This window comes from Seriola aureovittata, chromosome 16 (genome assembly GCF_021018895.1).
Source record: "Seriola aureovittata isolate HTS-2021-v1 ecotype China chromosome 16, ASM2101889v1, whole genome shotgun sequence".
NCBI classification, from domain to species: domain Eukaryota; kingdom Metazoa; phylum Chordata; class Actinopteri; order Carangiformes; family Carangidae; genus Seriola; species Seriola aureovittata.
In genome coordinates, this window is record NC_079379.1 from 16,573,973 (window position 1) to 16,592,990 (window position 19,018).

Genomic DNA, 19,018 nt, shown 5'->3' on the forward strand with positions numbered 1-19,018 from the left:
ACGTAGCAAACATGTTATTATTCAGACACATTTATTGTAAGCCTAACACGTATATTTATAGTGTACAGCCTCCGTGCTAATGAGCAAATGCTTGAAACTGTACAAACACGTTCAATCTCTGTTAGCAATGCTTGCATTCATTGTCTTTTTCTTTCCAATAGATAAATATGTGTTTGAGCTGCAGTATGTAGTCTGCATTAGGCATCTGTCTTCTCCTGTGACTCCGCTCATTTTTTCTCATTTTTTTCTCATTTCTTTCTGTCCCTGATGGCATGTTAGTGTCCCTATAGAAAAAAAAAAAAAAATAGCATTCATGGTCTTTCTGTGTCCAAGTTGATGATTGTTCATTATCGTTCAGTAGTTTTGGACAACATTCACTCCATCTGCTACAAATTACATGCACTGTGTCTGCTTTCCAAACCTAGTTACGGCACAATTAGCCTCCATTTGTTTATGTGAGTGTTAGCTGAGAACTAATGACTATGGCCTTGTGACTCAGGTAGGAGAGTTTTGTTACTCATAGTTGGGATTTCATTATATGCTCAGATTCTTTCACTCTCTGAAAAGTTTAATGTTTTGTGACAGTAGATTGCCAACAGGTGGCGCTATGGCATTATTTTCAGTCAGTTCTGTGAACTGCTGTCGGTCCATCTTTGGCTTTCTTCAATGAAACCCCTCATCTTGGTTTTTGTTTCTCCACCATTTCCTTGTCCAATTTCTTGTATTTTTTCCAAGCGCTGAATATTTTTTCACTATGACCATTTTATTCATGTGTTTGAATGTTAAGACACACAGACACTCAAACCCTGTGGAATGAACAGTTTCAACTAAGCTGTATCCGCCATCTGCTCAGGTCTCCAGTTGGCTACCATGCGACTACTTACCACATGTCGAAATGTCATCCCCGCTCCTAGCCTCGTCTGCTGCATACTAGCGGATATGAACACCTACTCACTTTGAATAAAGTCACACTTGCGTCGTAAAACTGCACACTGCTCTGTGTGTACGTGTTGGTGTAGATAGTTCCACTAATGAAAATGGAAGAGAGATGGCTAACCCTAACCACTGTGTGGCAGAGAAAGATAGTTGGTTACTTACAGCTGCTGGTTAAGTGTTTGCCCTTTGTCGTTATAATGAGCAGCACATTCATTTCCAGCTCATGTATTTTTTAGTAAGATTTGAAAGAGAGTCAGATTTGAGCTTGAGAGTTCATTCTTGACATTGACATTGAAATTAATAGTTTTTCTTGTAATTGATACAACCCATGAGTTCTAGGAAGGAGCCCTTACTGAGCATAAATTAGGGTGTAATTTATGCTGTTATTAAACAGACGTTCCTGTTACACCGGGGTCCTGTTTTAAAGGGCCAATTTTACTAATCAAAGTGAGTTTAATTGTTGTAAATGGCATGAGTCAGCCTGTGAAAACTACTGTATAATATCTTCTTTTATGAGCTTTCTCAGCCCTGATGATGTCTTAAGAATATTATCATTGTTGAGTCACTGTGGGTTTCAAGACTACAAATGTATAATGGAAAGCCTTGCTATCGCATAATGCAAGCCTTGCCTTTATACCCCTTTAAAATGCATTATTGTTAAGATTTGGAGGTAAACTGGAAGGTTATTAATGAAAATTCACACACATGAATAATTCAAGGACAGAATAGGAAAAGAAAACAATCCTGCGGACAGCTTACGATCCTTTTAACCTTTTGGAAACGTGTCATAAGTATTGAATGAAAAGGAAGGAGTTAACCATAGTCCCCCGCCTTGCAGTATGACCTTATTTGTATGGTCCTTCACTGTGGGAGAGGCTACGATTCATTCAATTTCCATTGACACACAGTGTTCTTCAGCTTTTTCCTTCTCCAGTAAAAAGCAACACCCATTGCAGGGGGTCACACCGATCTCATGACCGTGCTTAATACTGTGCTTCATGTCATAAGCAGGGCACATGCTCTTTAAATAATTACAACTTCACCTCAGCTGTGAGTCGAATTGGTAAAAGGCACAAAGTAGAGGAGAGAACATTAGAAAACACAATAGAAGCCGAGAGAACAGAGGCTTTTCTGAACGAAACAAGAGTAAGGCTATTGAGAAAGACATTGGATGAAATGAAACTGAGAAAGAGAGACACTCTTTTAAAAGGTTTTGGCTATACTGCGCTTTTGATACAGACGGAAGTGATTGTTATTCTCGCTCCATCCTCTATAGCAAGATTACACTGGCCAAACTGCTTTTGTGGTCTGACATTTGGAAAGAAGATCAAAATGTCTTTTGACTTGTTTTTTATATTCTGTTCATCATCTTAACTGCAGTTCTCTCTCTCTCTCTCTCTCTCTCTCTCTCTCTCTCTCTCTCTCTCTCTCTCTCTCTCTCTCTCTCTCTCTCTCTCTCTCTCTCTCTCTCTCTCTCTCTCTCTCTCTCTCTCTCTCTCTGTGTAGGTTTCTAAAAAGGTTGCAGATCTCATTCTGGAGAAACAGCCTGCGTATGTCAAGGTAAGCTTCCAGGGTCAACTCACCACCATATTAAACATCTGTTTTTGTCTTTTCCCAGCCCAGCCACTCGTCTTAAAAAAGTATTTCATCTGCTGAAATTTTATTCCAGATCACATCACAAATGCTATTTTTCTTTTTTTTTTTAATGGTATCTTTTCTCAATTACATTTTATGAATGGGCCTCAGGTTATTTTGATGCTATCATGGTTTCAGTGGATGTGATGTGTAGGTTTGCCGCCACTGACCACATAAATTTCTGTAACCATGGCAATATGAAATTTGACTCCATCTGTGGATAAGGAAAAGGGGACAATAATCTATTTTTTATTCAGAACATAGTCAGAATGTGAATTCAAACTAATCCCCTCTTTGATTGCCTCGTGATGTTGCAATGAACTGAAATGAACCAGCATGTGTGACGAAGTCTTTATATCAATTAAGCCATTCAGTCTATTTTTGGTCAGGCTAGACATTACAAGAGGACACATTTGATGTGGTGATTAGGTCAGAATGATTCTTCCAACTGCTTTTATTCACCTGATTTATTTGACAGTAGTGAACCGACGCAATCTCATTCATCTCGGTGTTTAGAAATGCAGCTTGCAGAAAGAGCAACTTTCTTGACCGTTAAAACCTTAAAAATATGAGCTGAGAGTAGTTTGTTTAACCCACTGCCACATAGAAAGGAGGGGAATTTACTTTCCTTTTTAGAGGTTTAATAATCTTGGATATCAACACTTGTTGTAAATGAAACTCCAAGTTATATAAATAGCTAAACACATCTGTGCACGTTGTATGTGATTTGTAGCTGCATTAAGTGGCCAATAAAAGTAGTTTAGTTGGAGATCAAAGAGCTGGCAAAGTGCATGTTTGTCTGTTGGATTTGATTGAATGACTTAGCCTTTTGAATTATTGGGCTTATAAATCAAAAGACTAGCAAATTAAACCTTGCTAGTCCCATCAGACGGACAGTATGGCTGCTAAAGTTACGAGTGAACGTCAAGTTTGTATTGAGTCGGTAAAGCTTTGTTCCTGGTGAGACACAGCAGATGACTGACAGCTTTAACAAATTTGTTAGTAGTGACTCACAGTGATATTACTGCCATTTTTAAGCCGTCTGAAGGTCAGTGTCTGAATAGTAAATTGATCATTATTTCTATGACCCTCGCTGTGACTCTGCAGAGTGCAAATGACAACAGGGCTTATTAATAGACATTGCCAGCGATTTCAGGGGGCATTTCCATTGACCCGTCTTAGCTCACATTCAGTTGGTCTACAAATGCCCTGTGGAGTTCAGAGGGCGCTTCAGTTTCTACATCCTCTGCATTAATATCACGATGAGAAGGGAGTTAGAATTTTACTACATAATTTGCTATCGTTCAGAAAGAACTCGATGCTTGTCTCTTGATTTACAGATTTGTTAAGTGTGTATATACAGCCTGGCAAATATGCATTATCAAGCCCATTGACCTGGCAGCTGAGAAACAGGGACATACATTACATCTCTGAGGCTCCTCTCACTGTTATGTTTTCAGCATTACACCTGCTTCTGTAAAGTGTTTCATCTGTTTTCTTTCTTTTTCTCTTTCCCAAGTCTTCTTATCTCCTCAGTGTGATACTTTATCAAACATGTACACTGAGACACATACTGCTGCAGAGACACAGAGCCACAGGGCGCAATGCCACCTCTCCCCAGTACTCGTGTGCTATGAACACACACATTACTGAACACATAAATTGTGCACACACATATACTCATGCCTCAGCGCTTGAAGTGAGCGCCTGCTAAGCGTCTGATGTGATTCATAGCTATGGAGTGACTAACCTTTCTTCTGTTGGCACCTGCGTCTGGTCACTGTTGCTGCCCTCTAGCGTTACAATGCCGCCGCTTGCACACACAGAAAGGGTCATAAGTGTGAGCAGCCTTCCACTTGTGGAAGGTTACATGAAGGTCATTATCATTGAGTCACTTACAACTGCTGATTACTAATTAACTAATTATATTTTACAGGTGCCCACATTAGTTTTTCCGTCATTTTTCCGTCATTTTTTTATGCCTCTGCACCGGTGCATTATGTTTTCAGGTTGTCCGTCGGTCCATCCCATTCTCGTGAACATGATATCGCAGTAAGCCGTAAGGGAATTTCTGCATTCACTTGGACTCAAGAATGAACTAATTTGATTTTGGTGGTCAAAGGTAAAGGTCACTGTGACATCACAAAACACGTTTTTGGCCTCTTGAATGTGACATCTAAAGATTGCCTTAAGGGATTTTTTTTTCAGATTTGGCACAAACATTCACTTGGACTCAAAGATGAACTGTTTAGAATTTGGTGGTCAAAGCTCAAGGTCACTGTGACCTCACAAAACATGTTTTTGGCCATAACTCATGAGTTCATACGCTAATTATGACAAAATTTAACACAAATGTCTAATAGGATAAAAAGATTGAGTGATGACATTTTATATGCAAATGGTCAAAGGTCAACTTCACTGTAACATCAGAACACTTGTGGCCATTATTCAATGCTGTAACTCAGAAAGGGGAGATTATAACCATATTTCCTGCAGCTTGGCTGGTTGCTGGAGGTAATTCTAGTCTGCTTCTACATTTGACTTTTAAAGTTGACACAAAATTGTTTTCTGTGAGTTCAAGGTGGCATCCAGGTAAACTGCTAGATTGGTAAAACAGTTAATGGGGTGATTTAAAATAACTGCCCTCTCTTATCGCCCCAGTTAAAAAGAGACTGAGTGGCTCAACTGCATGACCCTTAGACTTGTCAGGAAAGAGAGATCACTTTGGGTGGAGACGAAGTTGTAATGAATTTGCACCAGGTAGCCCTCACTCAAAGGAATGGTCTTGGACTTGTATTCAATTATTTCCCACTGGAAACACTTATTCATCACAGTTACTGCTGGTGACTTTGTTTTTCGTTCCCCATTTGCCTCCTTTAAGAGAGATTGGTAATCTGTCCAACCTTGGTGGTCATACCTGCCAATTACGCGGCTGTCTTAAGTTATTTCATTCGGTACAGAAGAAATTGATAGGAAATGGAGGTGGCAGGGTAGTTACTATGTGTGGATATATATGCTCACATAACCTTTAGGTAAATGTATGTGTGTGAATGTGGAGACATAAACACACTGTATGCTAAAAATGTCAACTCCAGCTGTGAGTCCCTGCACTCGTGTGTCCTGAATACCATCCAACTTTGTTTTCCGTTCACCTCAGCACGAAAAAAGCAACTAGGGCAGGGCCCAAACTGCAGCACCATTAGCATGTGTAGGCAGGATGGGTAACATGGGGCCAGTGCATAGTCAATGTGCTGGAGGGTCACAGGAAGGACCTCTTATGAATATATGAATAAAGAAGCCTGGGAGGAAAAAAATCTCCCTTGTGAATCAACATCTCCTCCTCCTTGACCTTCACTTCCCACTCCAGAGTTGTGTTTGTGGACATTGGAGGAGTCGAGCTGTGTAGTTTAATTGCACTTAAGTAGGCTCACCTTTCCTGTATGTGTACAATACATACAGATCTTCTGTGCACCAGTATTTGTGCGTTGTCAGATAATGGAATTCAGCCTTTCTTTACTTTATCCCCACATAGTGTTTTTAAGCTTATCTCAGCCATGCATACCTGTTTTTATCCACTAAAACCTGACTGACCAATTGCACCACTGTGCACAGTTACTGTATCTCCTCTAACACAAGCTAAGCTGATTGAGCGTGTTGTCTGTCAGGTTAAATGTAGCTTACAGACGGGATAGATGGCTCAGAGCTGTGGTATAACAACAAATTGGAGCCAGAGGCTACACACTGGGCCTTCAGCATGCTGTGTTTGTGTATGTGTGTGTGTTTCCGTTTGAAGCCGCATATGTGTGTATTCAAGCTGTTTCTGCCTTGTTTTCTTTTGCGGATTCATGCATATAACTCAATGTGTGAATGTGTATGTACATTACATCATGGACTGAGTGTTGCAGTATTAGCAGTGTGTTGATAATAAGCGTCATGACAATGGGTAGAGACTGAAGTGGTAGATGAATTTCTGGTGGACACAGAAGAGAAATTGATCCTTATTTGACCAGGTTTGCTCCTAAGTGCACCTCTTTACTCTGCTGAATATTACTGACTGTTGAACTGAAGTAAACCGATTCATTTGTTTTATACCTTTTAACTTTTCATCACTTCATGTCAGGAGTAGACATAACGGAGGTTTATAGATGTTAATGGTGCAGATGCTGAAGACCTGGCTGCACTGTTCCCAGCTTGTGAATCAGTCTCCTGATGAGTCAGCCCAGCTCTAGCCAGTTGATGCTGCTCAGCGAGCAAGGGCATTTTCTGACGACACATTTTTAAAAGCCACCACGTTACCTTCATTTATTAAGAAACCGTTCTGACCATTGCATATGAGCTTACTCAAGTGTCACAAGTGGAGACTTTACAGACGATTACTTATAAATGTTTCAGTAGTATTTGAATTGTAAGGGTACCAGTGTGTTATAGCAACACCATTTTCCTTGAGCATGTAAAAAGACAAAATTCTGATAATGATTTTCATAATAGTGGGTGTACTAGTACCTGTAAAAACTACACGTTGAGGTTTTATGTAGGGTGCCAATACATATTCTGTTATATAAGCTACTGTACATAAATCCACAATGTTCTTGGTTTATTTCAGGATTTAACAAATGCAATATTATGTGTTGTTAGCTTTAGTGGTAGTAGTAGGTAGATGGTAAGCGGATAAGCGTATTTCCCAAATTCTCAAACTATTCCTTTAATACATTTCAGCTTAGATTCAGAAAAACAATTTCAAGGTTAAAAGTTGATCTTTCTGATAATATACTGTTAGCTTGGACATGAACCTAACGTTTTTAAAAGTCCTCATGAAATATTCGGCCCCAAGCAGAAAAGCATAAGACTCGCATGGTGCATGTCCCCTCAGAGAAAACCCTGGCTCTTGAATCAACCCTTGCAAACTGTTCTGAGGACTTGTCAAGATCTTCGTCAACACTCGAGATCATGAGGGCAGATTGGTTTGAATGGGATCATTGATCTCGTACCCACAGCCATGAAGTGCCACTTGTTGATGTTGTTGTTGTTTTTCTTATTTTTATTACCGTTGAAAATGAATTTCCCCAGACTATATTCTATTGGTAAAAGGTTGTTTTATGTCTGACAGTGTTATGAAGACATCTTTTGTGAACACTGGACACTTTTTTTGCGGAGAGGTGATACAAAATTAAAAAAATAAAATCAAAGGACAAGCATCTCCCACCTCAGGCATGACATCTGGCAGATCCAAGAAAATAATAACACAAAGAGGACAAGAAAAGTCGAAAATATAACAGCGGAGCAATCTGCCCCTCGGCCCTACTTTGGCTGAGGGTGTGTTTGTTCTCTGCAGAGGTCATTGAAGTGGCATAATAAGTAATAACTGAACTCTGAGAGCAGTTCTCACTGATCGTTTTGTAAACGTCAAAGCTCTAAAGAAAGGAAGGTTTTCTCTGATTTTCTGTTTTGAAAGTTGTTCTCTGAAACACTTCTAATACACAATGGCACAGATGATACATGCCTTAACATAATAACATCATCTATAACATCTGTCTTCATTAAAGACTCGCGGCAGGATGCATCTCTCAGAAGAGTGCTCTGATATATGTGCGTTTGCAAGCACTGTTGTTCATGAAAGTGATTTGCTCAGAAAATGGCATTATTATAAACATCTCACTGACAGCATCATAAATGAACCAGTTTAACAATATATTGGTGTCCTACTGATATTACAACAATAGAGTATACTGGGACTGTTTCTTAGCACTAAATAGTACAGGTCGACCAACAATTAGCACTGGAATTGGCTGATGACCGCACTGCCTCCAACAGTCATGCACACAGGTCGCACGTCACCAGTTTGCATGGAGGCTACATTCTTGAAGTCAAATTTATGTGAAAACACACTGTCTTTGTGTTGCTAGCAAGCATTTTTGGTAGAATTTGGCTAGCCATAAATGCAAGCCTAGAACAGCCACTTTTACTCAAAATATCTGTGTGCATGTGATTAACTCCTGATAATAAATCTAACCAGCCCTTAAAGTCCCCATGAAATGGAACTTGTATGGTTATAAAATCTGGATTTAAGCAGCAGCTTGGAACAAGCTTGGAAGTAACTGTTGGTAATATGTAACTTGTAGTCTTAATGGGCCATGTTCTGTTGTCTGACAACAAAAACAAAAAAACGTGTAAATGATAACAGCTTGATTGGGAATTCAGCTGTATAGAAATATTGTATATGTGAGAACAGAGAATAGGAGAGAAGCAAACGGATAAGTGCTGAAACCAGCTGACAATAGGCCGAATGCAAATATGACGCAATGATGTCATGAATATGCTAATTGATGTAGTACGTCATCGGGCGGCATTTAGGGACTTTTCCAGCAGGCTTTAGGTACTTTCCATTGAAATCTCCATTGAACAGAAGGAAGTGATGTCAATCCTATACCTATGCTTAAACCTCCCATCAGCCCTTGCTGGCTTGAAGTGCTGGTCTAAAGCGACCCATCTCAGTCGGGACTGACTTTCAAGTAGTGGTGATTTACATTCCTTAAACCAGATTCTGAGAGAGACTGTAGTCCATTGATTTAAACTATCATGCTGCTCAATACAAAGTTTTGCTGCTCAATACAGATTGTAACGGTATATCTAAGTGGGAGATTTCCAAGTCTTTGCACCATTTCAGCAGTTTTAGTCTGTTCCAGTGTTTACAGTTACAGTATGCTCCTTTGCCATTTCTCCACTAACTTGGTCCTTTTTCACAGGAACTGGAGAGAGTGACGGCGTTACAGACCAATCTGCAGTTGGCAGCAGTCATTTGCACTAATGCAAGGAGGTAATAACATTCTATTATATACGATCTATTCATTAAGTGAAATAGCTCCTCGAATAGCGCATTCAGACCAAATCTGCATACTAAGTGTTTTTCACATGCAGTTAAGTTGCAGATAACTATTCCTTCCCTTCATATATTCTCATTTATGGTCACATATGACAAATGATTCTGTCTTGTCTGCCCTTGAAAGGAAGTAGCAAAAACATGCCAGTGTACACAATACTTTCTGCTCCATAATATGTTATTTCTTTGTTTATTAGGCTTGTTATTATCTTGTGGCCGATGAGACAAGACAATTTGTCTTAGTGTTCCTAAAAGTTTGGGTAGTAATACTGTATATTGTAGTATAGTATTTCCCTCAGCGCTATCACTTTTGTAAATTTGAAGATGTGTATAAAGCTTCATGTGCCAGGTGTTCAAAATGCTCAGGTACACATTCTGATTAACCTGAAATACCAAAAGCTTAGATTGTTCACCCCAGTGATTTGCTGAAATATGCTTTTCTATATAGACAGTACAGTTACATCAGTTATAGACCATTACCAATTCATTAACGTATTGATGCTATTCTCTTCCTGCACTGTTACATCTTGTGTGTAGACAACTGAGCGTTGCGAAGGAAGGATTCACAGAGGCCAGCCTGGGCCTACTGGCCAATCAGAGAAGACGACAACTGCTGACAGGCTTGCTTAAATCTCTGAGGACCATCAAGACGCTGGTAAGATTTACAGACATAATTTTCACATGCAGCATATTTTGTTCTAAACTACATGTGTCTTTAGTGTAAAGGTCACGAAGATCAGAGAAACATCTGCCTGCTGAAGTATCCTAAAGTTAAGGGAGCTTTTTGTTCTGTGAGCCAGAGCTCTGGTTTGGTTTAACCACCAAAATTTAATTAGCAGTCTACTTGCTAACGTGGCTGCCACACCCTGCACAGATTGCTCGACAGTTTGATGCCTGTTTAATTAAATAAAAGCCAGATCTGTTTGAGCTGGGTAAATCTCAGACAGCAGCCTACAAACTACCCTTCGAATTAATTGTGTCAAACTCGGCTACTTAAGGTAATTAACGTATTTCTCTGTACCATATTTCATAGTTACTTTTCTACTATTATATTTAATTAATTAATGTACATGACAACTGTTCCTCTGTACTATTAAGAATGAAACCAAACATGCTCTGTTTTAACCATCTGTTCCTTTGCCTTCATCATTTCCTCTGACTATGAACATTAAAAGATTTAAGCGACATGGTCACAGTTGGAAGCCAAACTAATGCTGAACTAGTTGTCACTTAATTTAGTGGACTGTTAGTCATTTGATGCTGTATTCATGTCTTCTTCCTGTCATTCTTCCCCTCACAGCAAAGAACAGATGTAAGACTCAGCGAGATGCTTGAGGTATTGTAATCCACACACACACACACACACACACACACACACACACACACACACACACACACACACACACACACACACACGCAGAGATATGTTTATAATTGACTTGAAAGGTAAAAAATCTGTAGGGATTCTATAGTGAAAGCCAAACCCACACAAACACTAGATGCTCTGACTACCGTTCCAGAGTATCTGCTGTAAGAACCATTTTCCAATAATAAATCTAATAATTGTATCAAACTGGGTCAGAAAAACACTGATGCACAGGAGGAAGTCGCACATAATGATATGGTGTTCATAAAAATGGGTACAGACTATATTGTACATTAAACCCTGTGTCGAAATTAAATGACCTCTCTTCTCTGTTTCTGCAGGAGGAAGACTACCCAGGTGCAATCCAGCTCTGTCTGGAATGTCAGAAGGCTGCCAGCACCTTTAAACACTACAGCTGCATCAGGTACAGTATGAGCAGATTGATGGAATAATATTTAGTTGTATCCAAATGGGAATGGAATGGGCTCCATTTACTGTAGCTGGATGGAAGGTTTTCTGACCTTTCTGATCTTTGTAGATTAAAATATGACATAAATAAGATCATTCTGAGTCTGATGTCAACTCCTTTTGCGTAGAGGAAACTAGGAAAATGGTCTCCTTTAAATCGTAACCCTATGTTTTCCTTGAAATGCAGAACAAAGAATGCCATATGTTTTTTGTCTTTACCTTTTTTTTCTCTCAAGGTTGGAATTTAATAAAGTGGTGTTAAGGGTCTTTTTTTCCTCTTGTTTTACTCATTATCATTGCCTTGTGGCAATTCCATTGCATTGACTATGACAGTCAAAGCATTTTTCTTGAGTTTTTACTATCTGCAGACATTGTCAATGGGCTTTTAGCTAAGTGGAAATTGTCCACAGCAGGACATTCTCGGTGAATATAAGCCTGCTGCTACCACTGTTTTCTTTAAGCTGTTTGAGGCCGACATGTTTGGAATATGTTTTGAATGCAGCTGCCAGATATTGCCTATCTCCTGAGGTGACTTCCTTCAGTTCAAAAAATAGTTGTTGGATTGAACGGAATTGTCTTATAAGATAAAGAGACACAGGCAGGCAGCTGAACCGTTAGGCTAACACAATAATGTTTTTAATGCCCCCACATGAGGGTGATAACAAACCTCCTGCTCTCTGCTCTAGAGTAAGAGTTAGATTTAAAAACAATCAGCTATATTGAAGATTATTGTGCATAAGCGTCCTTACGTAAGAATGCTTTCCTGAGCACACAGGGAAAGATGTTGAATACCAGAGGGAGAATCATCTCTCTCCCTTTGATTTCCTGTCTAATTGTGCCCAATTTGTGGCAGCAGGCGGGTGCCTCAGTGCTCCTTTTTATGTATTGATTAAGGATTGATCAGGGCTGCATGTCATTGCTGGCTTCCTCCTGCGACACCTTGTACAGACCCGGCCAGAATATTGTATTGTATAAGAGGTGTGGTGACTTCTTCACCAGCTTCCAACACACACCCATTTATACACAGTTTTTATATTATTATTTTTTGTTTCAAACCAATTTCTTGATTTAAAAAAAAAAAAGTGCCAAAAAACATCTTGTCAATCTTTTGGTAATCCTGAGGGGGTAGTTTCAGCAGTAACACCAAAGCTATCACTTACCACAGTGAATTAACAGTGGAGCAGAAGACAAAGGGGGCTTTGCTGTAATAATGCTATCTGAGTGATTGGATGACTGGTGGGAAATGATCAATAAGCCAGTATTATGCACAGGGGATTGTTGTGGTGCAGAAAATTCATCCCACTGTTCCCTCCCACTAACAGCTGCTGTTTATTTGTGTGGATATCACTTTTGTTTTCACAGTGTCATTAATTTACCATTAATGGTGTTCTATGTCCATGATGATGCTGAATGTGCTGGGGTGGGGGTGTGCAGAATAGACCTATGCACCATTTGCTATCTATGATAACATCCACTGCAACCAGCCTATCAATGTGGGAATGTCATAAAAAGAAGCACTTAAAGCTTTGAATTTCATAACCATCAGTGTCTCTGTATTCACTATAAACAAATGCGCGTGTGTGTGACAGCTGGCTGGTAATTTGCTTGCCGTCCTCACCTGTGCTTTCTTCTGCAGTATGCTAATGCCACTTCCTGAATGTATTAGTTTTTAACAGTAGTGCATTGATCACACATCTGTCACACTTTGCATTAGCATTCACATAGTGCTTTGGCTCTCTGCCCAAAATTGCCAGAACCCTGACTGCAGCATTTCCCTCAATAAGCAGCCACTGGCTGGGCTGTTTCACTCTGATTTAACCTTGTAGCGCCGCTTTTCCATGTGCTACCGAATGCCCTTCATGTAGGCTATGTTTCATGCCTGCCCTTCCTTTGTCCGTGTCCCCAGCCTTTTAAACGTCAACATTGTTTCCCCAACAAGGCACACACAGCCTCATGCTCCATCTCACTTCATTGTCATGAGACGGTCCACACGGCCAGCTGTTCGGCATCTTAAGACCCTCACATTTCAGCACGGTGTTCATAAAGTGTGAACTCTGCTGTGGCAAGTATAACAAAGGTGTAATCTAGCCTAGAGCTTTGTGAGCCCCACAATAATTATATAATCACAACATGTTTCATGTTGTGATTATGGATATGATCATGCTGAGAGGTGTAGCTTGTCACTTAGAGATATTTCAAACTTTTTTTGTTCAATATTTATATTCCAGTTTGCAAGAAATAAGGGTGTATACATTTAGTTATTGTTTTGATCGTATTTAATATCTATTCATAATTATCTGCATATTCTAGAGAGAAATATGGAAAATGTGTTGTTTCTTACTAAACTAGTGTCGTAAATGAGAATAATGATCTCAAGTCTGCAAATCCATGATTTCATTTTTTTTTTTTTTTTTTCAGCGTTTTTTTAACAATTAAAAATAGAATAGGATTCATCTAGAACAGGTGGTTTTAGGTGAATCTCCTCCAGATCTCCACTTCAGCTAATTGCCATTCTAGTTTAGAGGGGAGGTGGTTCGTTCAGGTGTTCTAATCTATTTGAAGGACAGGGCGATTCAACTGCATGTTCAAGAGGAGCTAAGTGTGGGAAGAAGGGCAGAGTGCCTCTGTATTAACATCTGTGTCAACGGATGTTTGCAGTCTCAGGAAAAAACAACTTTGTGCCGGCTGTCAAACATGACACTGCAAGCACTGCACCCAGTTCACCAATTTATTCAGAGCCACGGTGCCTTCGTCCTCGTCTTTGTGGTTGTAGTGTATGTTCTTTTGGAGGCTGGGTGATTGTGTCCCAGAGCAGATTTTTAAAAGGTGTTCCATATGTAACAGTTTGTAGTAGTGTGTCTCTTGTGTTTGTTTTTACTTGCGGCACTTTAGAGATCATGTTAAAGGCCCCCCTGCACTCAAAACAACAACAGGATCTTAGGACATTTTCAAAGTCAATCCTTGGTCTGAACGACTTCTAGTTTTGGGGGTGCTTGCACACATACAAAGTTGGCTGAACCACAGCGGATTTGTTTGCCTCTCTATTGGTCCTCAACACTACTTTTTCAGTTGCGCTTGTGTGCTTGTAAGAAAGAAGATGCTTAACATTTTCATTATTTTCAGTGCTGTAAAAGAGGAAGGGGAGATTATGACCATATTTCCTGCAATTTGGTCAGGCGGTATTTCTAGTCATCTTTGTTTATTTGCAGCCATGGTTCTTTTCATGATGAGCAGCAATTATGAAGGGATGCATTAATTATTCTGTAAACCTGTTATCTCCTTTCCAAATATTTGTATTTAATTGGATGTTCACATAAGCTACTGGAGTGAGTAGTCAGTATAACGGACAGACTAATCACAGCTTGTTCCATTAGTGGGCAGTCACATAATAAAAAAACACTGCAGTACTCTGCCTGAACCAGCAGTGCAAGATTGTAAGGGAATGTCTACAGTGAAATTAGCCAAAATATTTTATGTCTTGACTGTTTTCACATCCGGTGTAAATCTCGATGGAGTTGGCATCAATCAAACAACAGATCTGGGTTTTCATATGAAACCCGCTCAACTTCTTTGGACTGGATCCAAGTTCTACAAGGACTCTGATGTAGAAAACAAACAAACGAATAAACAAACAGTTGCAAAAAGAATGTGGGAATCTATTAGACTGGTATGAAATCATATCTCAAGAGCCAGCTACAGTTAATCAGCTTTGGGTGTCACAGCCCATGTGTCCTTGGTCATGAGTCTGATCTGTACCCATGGAGAACGGTCCACAACTCTAGTAGAGCCAAAGCCAATGCCAGAGCCAAATATCTAAATTTTACATAACGTTTTGCACTTGACGAACAAGAAAACAATCAGTGCACATTGTCTTCGTCTGTTATGATCATTTTTCCCAGTACTGTTCCCTTTAATCTGCCCTGCTTTCTCACTTGCGTAATTGTGGTTGCTGTTGTCCTTTCTCGCTGTGTTTCGCTCTTTGAAGCCCTTCCCCTGACACTTTGTTGCCTCTCTGTCTACCTCGTAACACGACTGCAGCAAATTATGGCATCTTCACAAAATCTGAGCATCCGGCCGACCCTCGAAGCACAGCACACACTGACTATTTAGCGAGTCAGCAAGTCACCATGGAGGCCTCGAGGCCCTGTGGACACCTATTGCCGGTGATAATTGAAAACGGGATGAAAAAAAAAAATACACCCCGATTTCTACAAAATTCTATTTCAATCCTCTTGTTCCCTGCAGGGAACAGATTGTTAATTAGGTTTTTCTCCTCATCTGTTATTTATGCATTCTGTCTGATCATGGAAGTGTGTCAGTATGTAGGGAGGAGCTGCATCTGTACACACATGAACACTCATAGGACACTGTAACTAAGTAATATGTACAGCGCATGGACACAATAACAGCAGGTGAACTGGGGTGTTGGTTTTGAGTTGACCCCTTGTGTTGCTACTCAAAAGTCCAGAAAGTTCTTGAAGAAGGTCAAGGTTCTTAGTGGCCATGGATCCTTTTTTATGGCATTGAGTGATCTAGTTGGTTTTCCAGTTTTCCATTTTAAACTTAGCTGAGAGTCAGTTTAGCTGAGTGTTTATGATGAGTAATGTGTGTTTTGATGATGTGAAGGGGCAGGTTATTGATCTTGAGTTGGATGGTTGGATAGGCAAGCAGGGTGGGGCCTAGCTGTTATTACTGTCCATTTATTCTGCCATTTTGTAAAATAATAGTTAACTTTTTTGTAAAATGTAAACATATACTGGAAGTATTTCTTGGTTAAGCCAGCATGGAAGTCACTGACTTGGCTTGAGCTGTAGAACTGCTTCTAGTATTTATGCTGAACTAAGTTAACTGGCTGATAGCTATAGCTTCATATTTGACATAAAGACATGTGAGCCAAGAAAGTAGATATAGGCATATTTCCCATACTTTTTTAATATGTGCGTTTGATTTCATTCACTTCTTAATGTTTACCAACCATTGTTGGGTGTCTGCCCAGCTGTGATGGTGACAGGTTTCTGTTCTAGGAAACTGCAGTGGTGTACCTCACTCTCAGTTGTGTTAGCCCCTGAGCATTGGTCTTGTGAGATGATTTTCTTTTCCTCTCATGGTCTTGCAACACTGTTCAGTTTGTGGTTTAGCTCCTTTTACTTTACCACCCTGCAGTGTGGGAGTTCACTTGAACGTTGTGTGATGAACAGGGCATTTATCCTGTTGGCCTCTGCTCCTCTGCTGTATCTCCTTAGTATGGCTGCCAGAGCTGTAAAGCCTTTGTTTAGCGCTCTCCTGGGCCTTGCATATGGACATTCAGATGTATTTCTTCAGTAGCCAGGACCTGACATTGATCAGCTCACCTCTCTGTTGTGGAGCCAGCTTACTCACTTCTTTGTGTGTTTTCTTTATCTTGGCTTCCAGCTGTAGTTTCCACTGAGGATACTGGCCATACTGATGTTAGCTGAGAATCATGTTATAATTACAAATGCCAACTCATTCGATTAAGTTTTGCTATAGTCATGGAGACTGTAAGTAGTTAAAAGCTGCTCAGCTCTGCAACCACTGACTCTGTATTCCATATATTTTGCTTGACTCTGTATTATACTATTACTGCATTATTACTGTATTTGTTTTGCTCGGTTTTCAAATATACTTGCTTTTAATCTACCATACTTTAGTTAGTTAGTTAGTTAGTTAGTTTACCATACTCATGGTGCTGAGGAGGTGTGTGCATGTGTGATGTATCCCTATGTGTAATTTGTGTTATGTATCATGTCTTCTTTGTATAATTTTCTTAGTGCTGTTTCATCGCTGTGTGGTTTTAATTGTGTCTGCCACAGGACTGCAGATGAAAATTAGCCTTAGGCTAACTCTGGCACAATGCATCAAATGGTAACATCTATGTTTAATATTGTACATGGTCCCTTAAAGATAAAATGACCGCATTAAAAGTGTGGCGCTGGTGTTTGTCACTTCACCTTGATTCTCTTACACAATTCTTGTAGTGACATTTCCTTCATATCCCATCAGTCTCCAGTCTGTGAGAAAATGCTCTTCTTGACTATGTTCGAACATTGTATGACTTTTATTTCACACTTGATGTGCATTCCTTTCCTTTCCTCATACAGATAAAAAGGGTTATAGTGCATCGAGTTGTGAAATGGCACGCTCATTTTGTTACCTGTTTTGCAAATGACCTGTGGGACTCAATCTGCAGTCTCCTCTCTGTTTCTCCCTCCTCCTCACTCTCCTCACCCTCTATCCCCAGCTGAAGCTAAGATGCTTAATTAGCAATTTGTTAAGGACACTCTCTCCCTTGGGCGACTGTGGTCTCACAAGGCACAACATAAGAGCAGGCTGACCTGAAAAAGACCCCAAGGAAAGCAGGGACAGAGGAAGGGAAATGGTGGAACAGAGGATGATTATGAATGGGCGAAGTGCAGGGGGAGTCACAAGGGAATTGAATTGGTGTCTTGGGATGAGCAAAGTAGTCGTCATTGCTGTTGCTACTTTTCAGCTTTTTGAGTTGAAAGCATTTCCCAGGATGAGGCAAAATCTGAGGACGTTTCAAGGACGTGTAGGCGTTTTGTGCCTTGAATAACATGCAAAGTACATGCACAGACATGCATGCTAACGCGATTCATAATCTGGATCCCACAAACACTTGAAACACAAAAATAAGACCTTCCTTCTCAAAGTAATTGTTGGGATACATCCATCGTATTTTTGGTCCCTTGTTGCCTTGTTTGTATGAAGAAGCAAAATTTCAATGGTGTCTACGTCATACTCTGGTTGCTTGAAAACATGTTCGCTGATGCATGGTAAACAAAATCATTGCATTTTTCATAACTGAATGATCAGAATTAATGTAATTTTTTCTGGTTAAATGTGGATACAGATTCTTAAAAGATTTGCTTGATTTTTGATGTTTCATATTTGGAGTATGTTTGGTATATTTTACTGTTGGTAAAAAAAAAAAAAAAAAAAGGATTTCTATGCATCTGCTTGAACTCCACCTTTCTGTGGGGGGGGGCATTTACCATTATTTTTTGTAATTTTCAAAACACATTTTTGGTACAACTGATAAATACTTTAACCAAAAATTATTAATGGATGAATTGATAATGAAAATAATTATTCGTTGTTTCCATATTCTGGAGGAACTAACCCTCAGTAATCTTTTTTTTTTCCCCCCACAGTGAATTGAATTCCAAACTACAAGACACTCTGGAGCAAATAGAGGTATGTGCCTCCCTGCTTTATCGCTAATTCTATTATTTGAGAGTGATAGCAGTAAAGAGAGTTTCAGCAGTGAATGATATTTTGCTCTAACCTTGTAATTTTCCATAAGCCCTCATCTGAAAGAAGTAATTTATACCTCATTTTGACATTTTGATAGCTTGGCTTTCTCATTCTGGGTCCACCAAATATTGACACTTTCAGAAAGTCATTATTGTGAGTGTGCAAACACAGTAAATTATATCTGTTTCATCTCTAGCTGTGCTGTGATACTTGTGTGTGATAAATGGTATGCAAAGCAATTTTCTCTGCACCGCTGCTGCTGCGCTTGAGTGGATTAATTACTTACACTTTTGTCTGTACACAAGAAATAGGCGTACATGCACACACACACACACACACACACACACCACACACACACACACACCCACACACATTGCCATGCACCAAGGTGCTTGTTTGTTTACCTGTCAACAAGAGTTTGTGAATAAGAAAAGCTAAATTCT

At 39.7% G+C, this 19,018-nt stretch overlaps 1 protein-coding gene across 5 annotated transcripts in view; it reads left to right on the forward strand.

Moving 5' to 3' along the window:
• The window catches only part of vps50 (VPS50 EARP/GARPII complex subunit), a 94,616-nt gene that overhangs the window by 13,815 nt on the left and 61,783 nt on the right, over positions 1-19,018 (forward strand). For all 5 annotated transcript variants that reach the window (XM_056399134.1, XM_056399136.1, XM_056399135.1 and 2 more), the window contains exons 5-10: positions 2,443-2,496; positions 9,315-9,385; positions 9,986-10,103; positions 10,749-10,784; positions 11,156-11,238; positions 18,473-18,515. In XM_056399134.1, the coding sequence (XP_056255109.1) occupies positions 2,443-2,496; positions 9,315-9,385; positions 9,986-10,103; positions 10,749-10,784; positions 11,156-11,238; positions 18,473-18,515 (405 nt within the window). The remainder of the gene's footprint in view (positions 1-2,442; positions 2,497-9,314; positions 9,386-9,985; positions 10,104-10,748; positions 10,785-11,155; positions 11,239-18,472; positions 18,516-19,018) is intronic.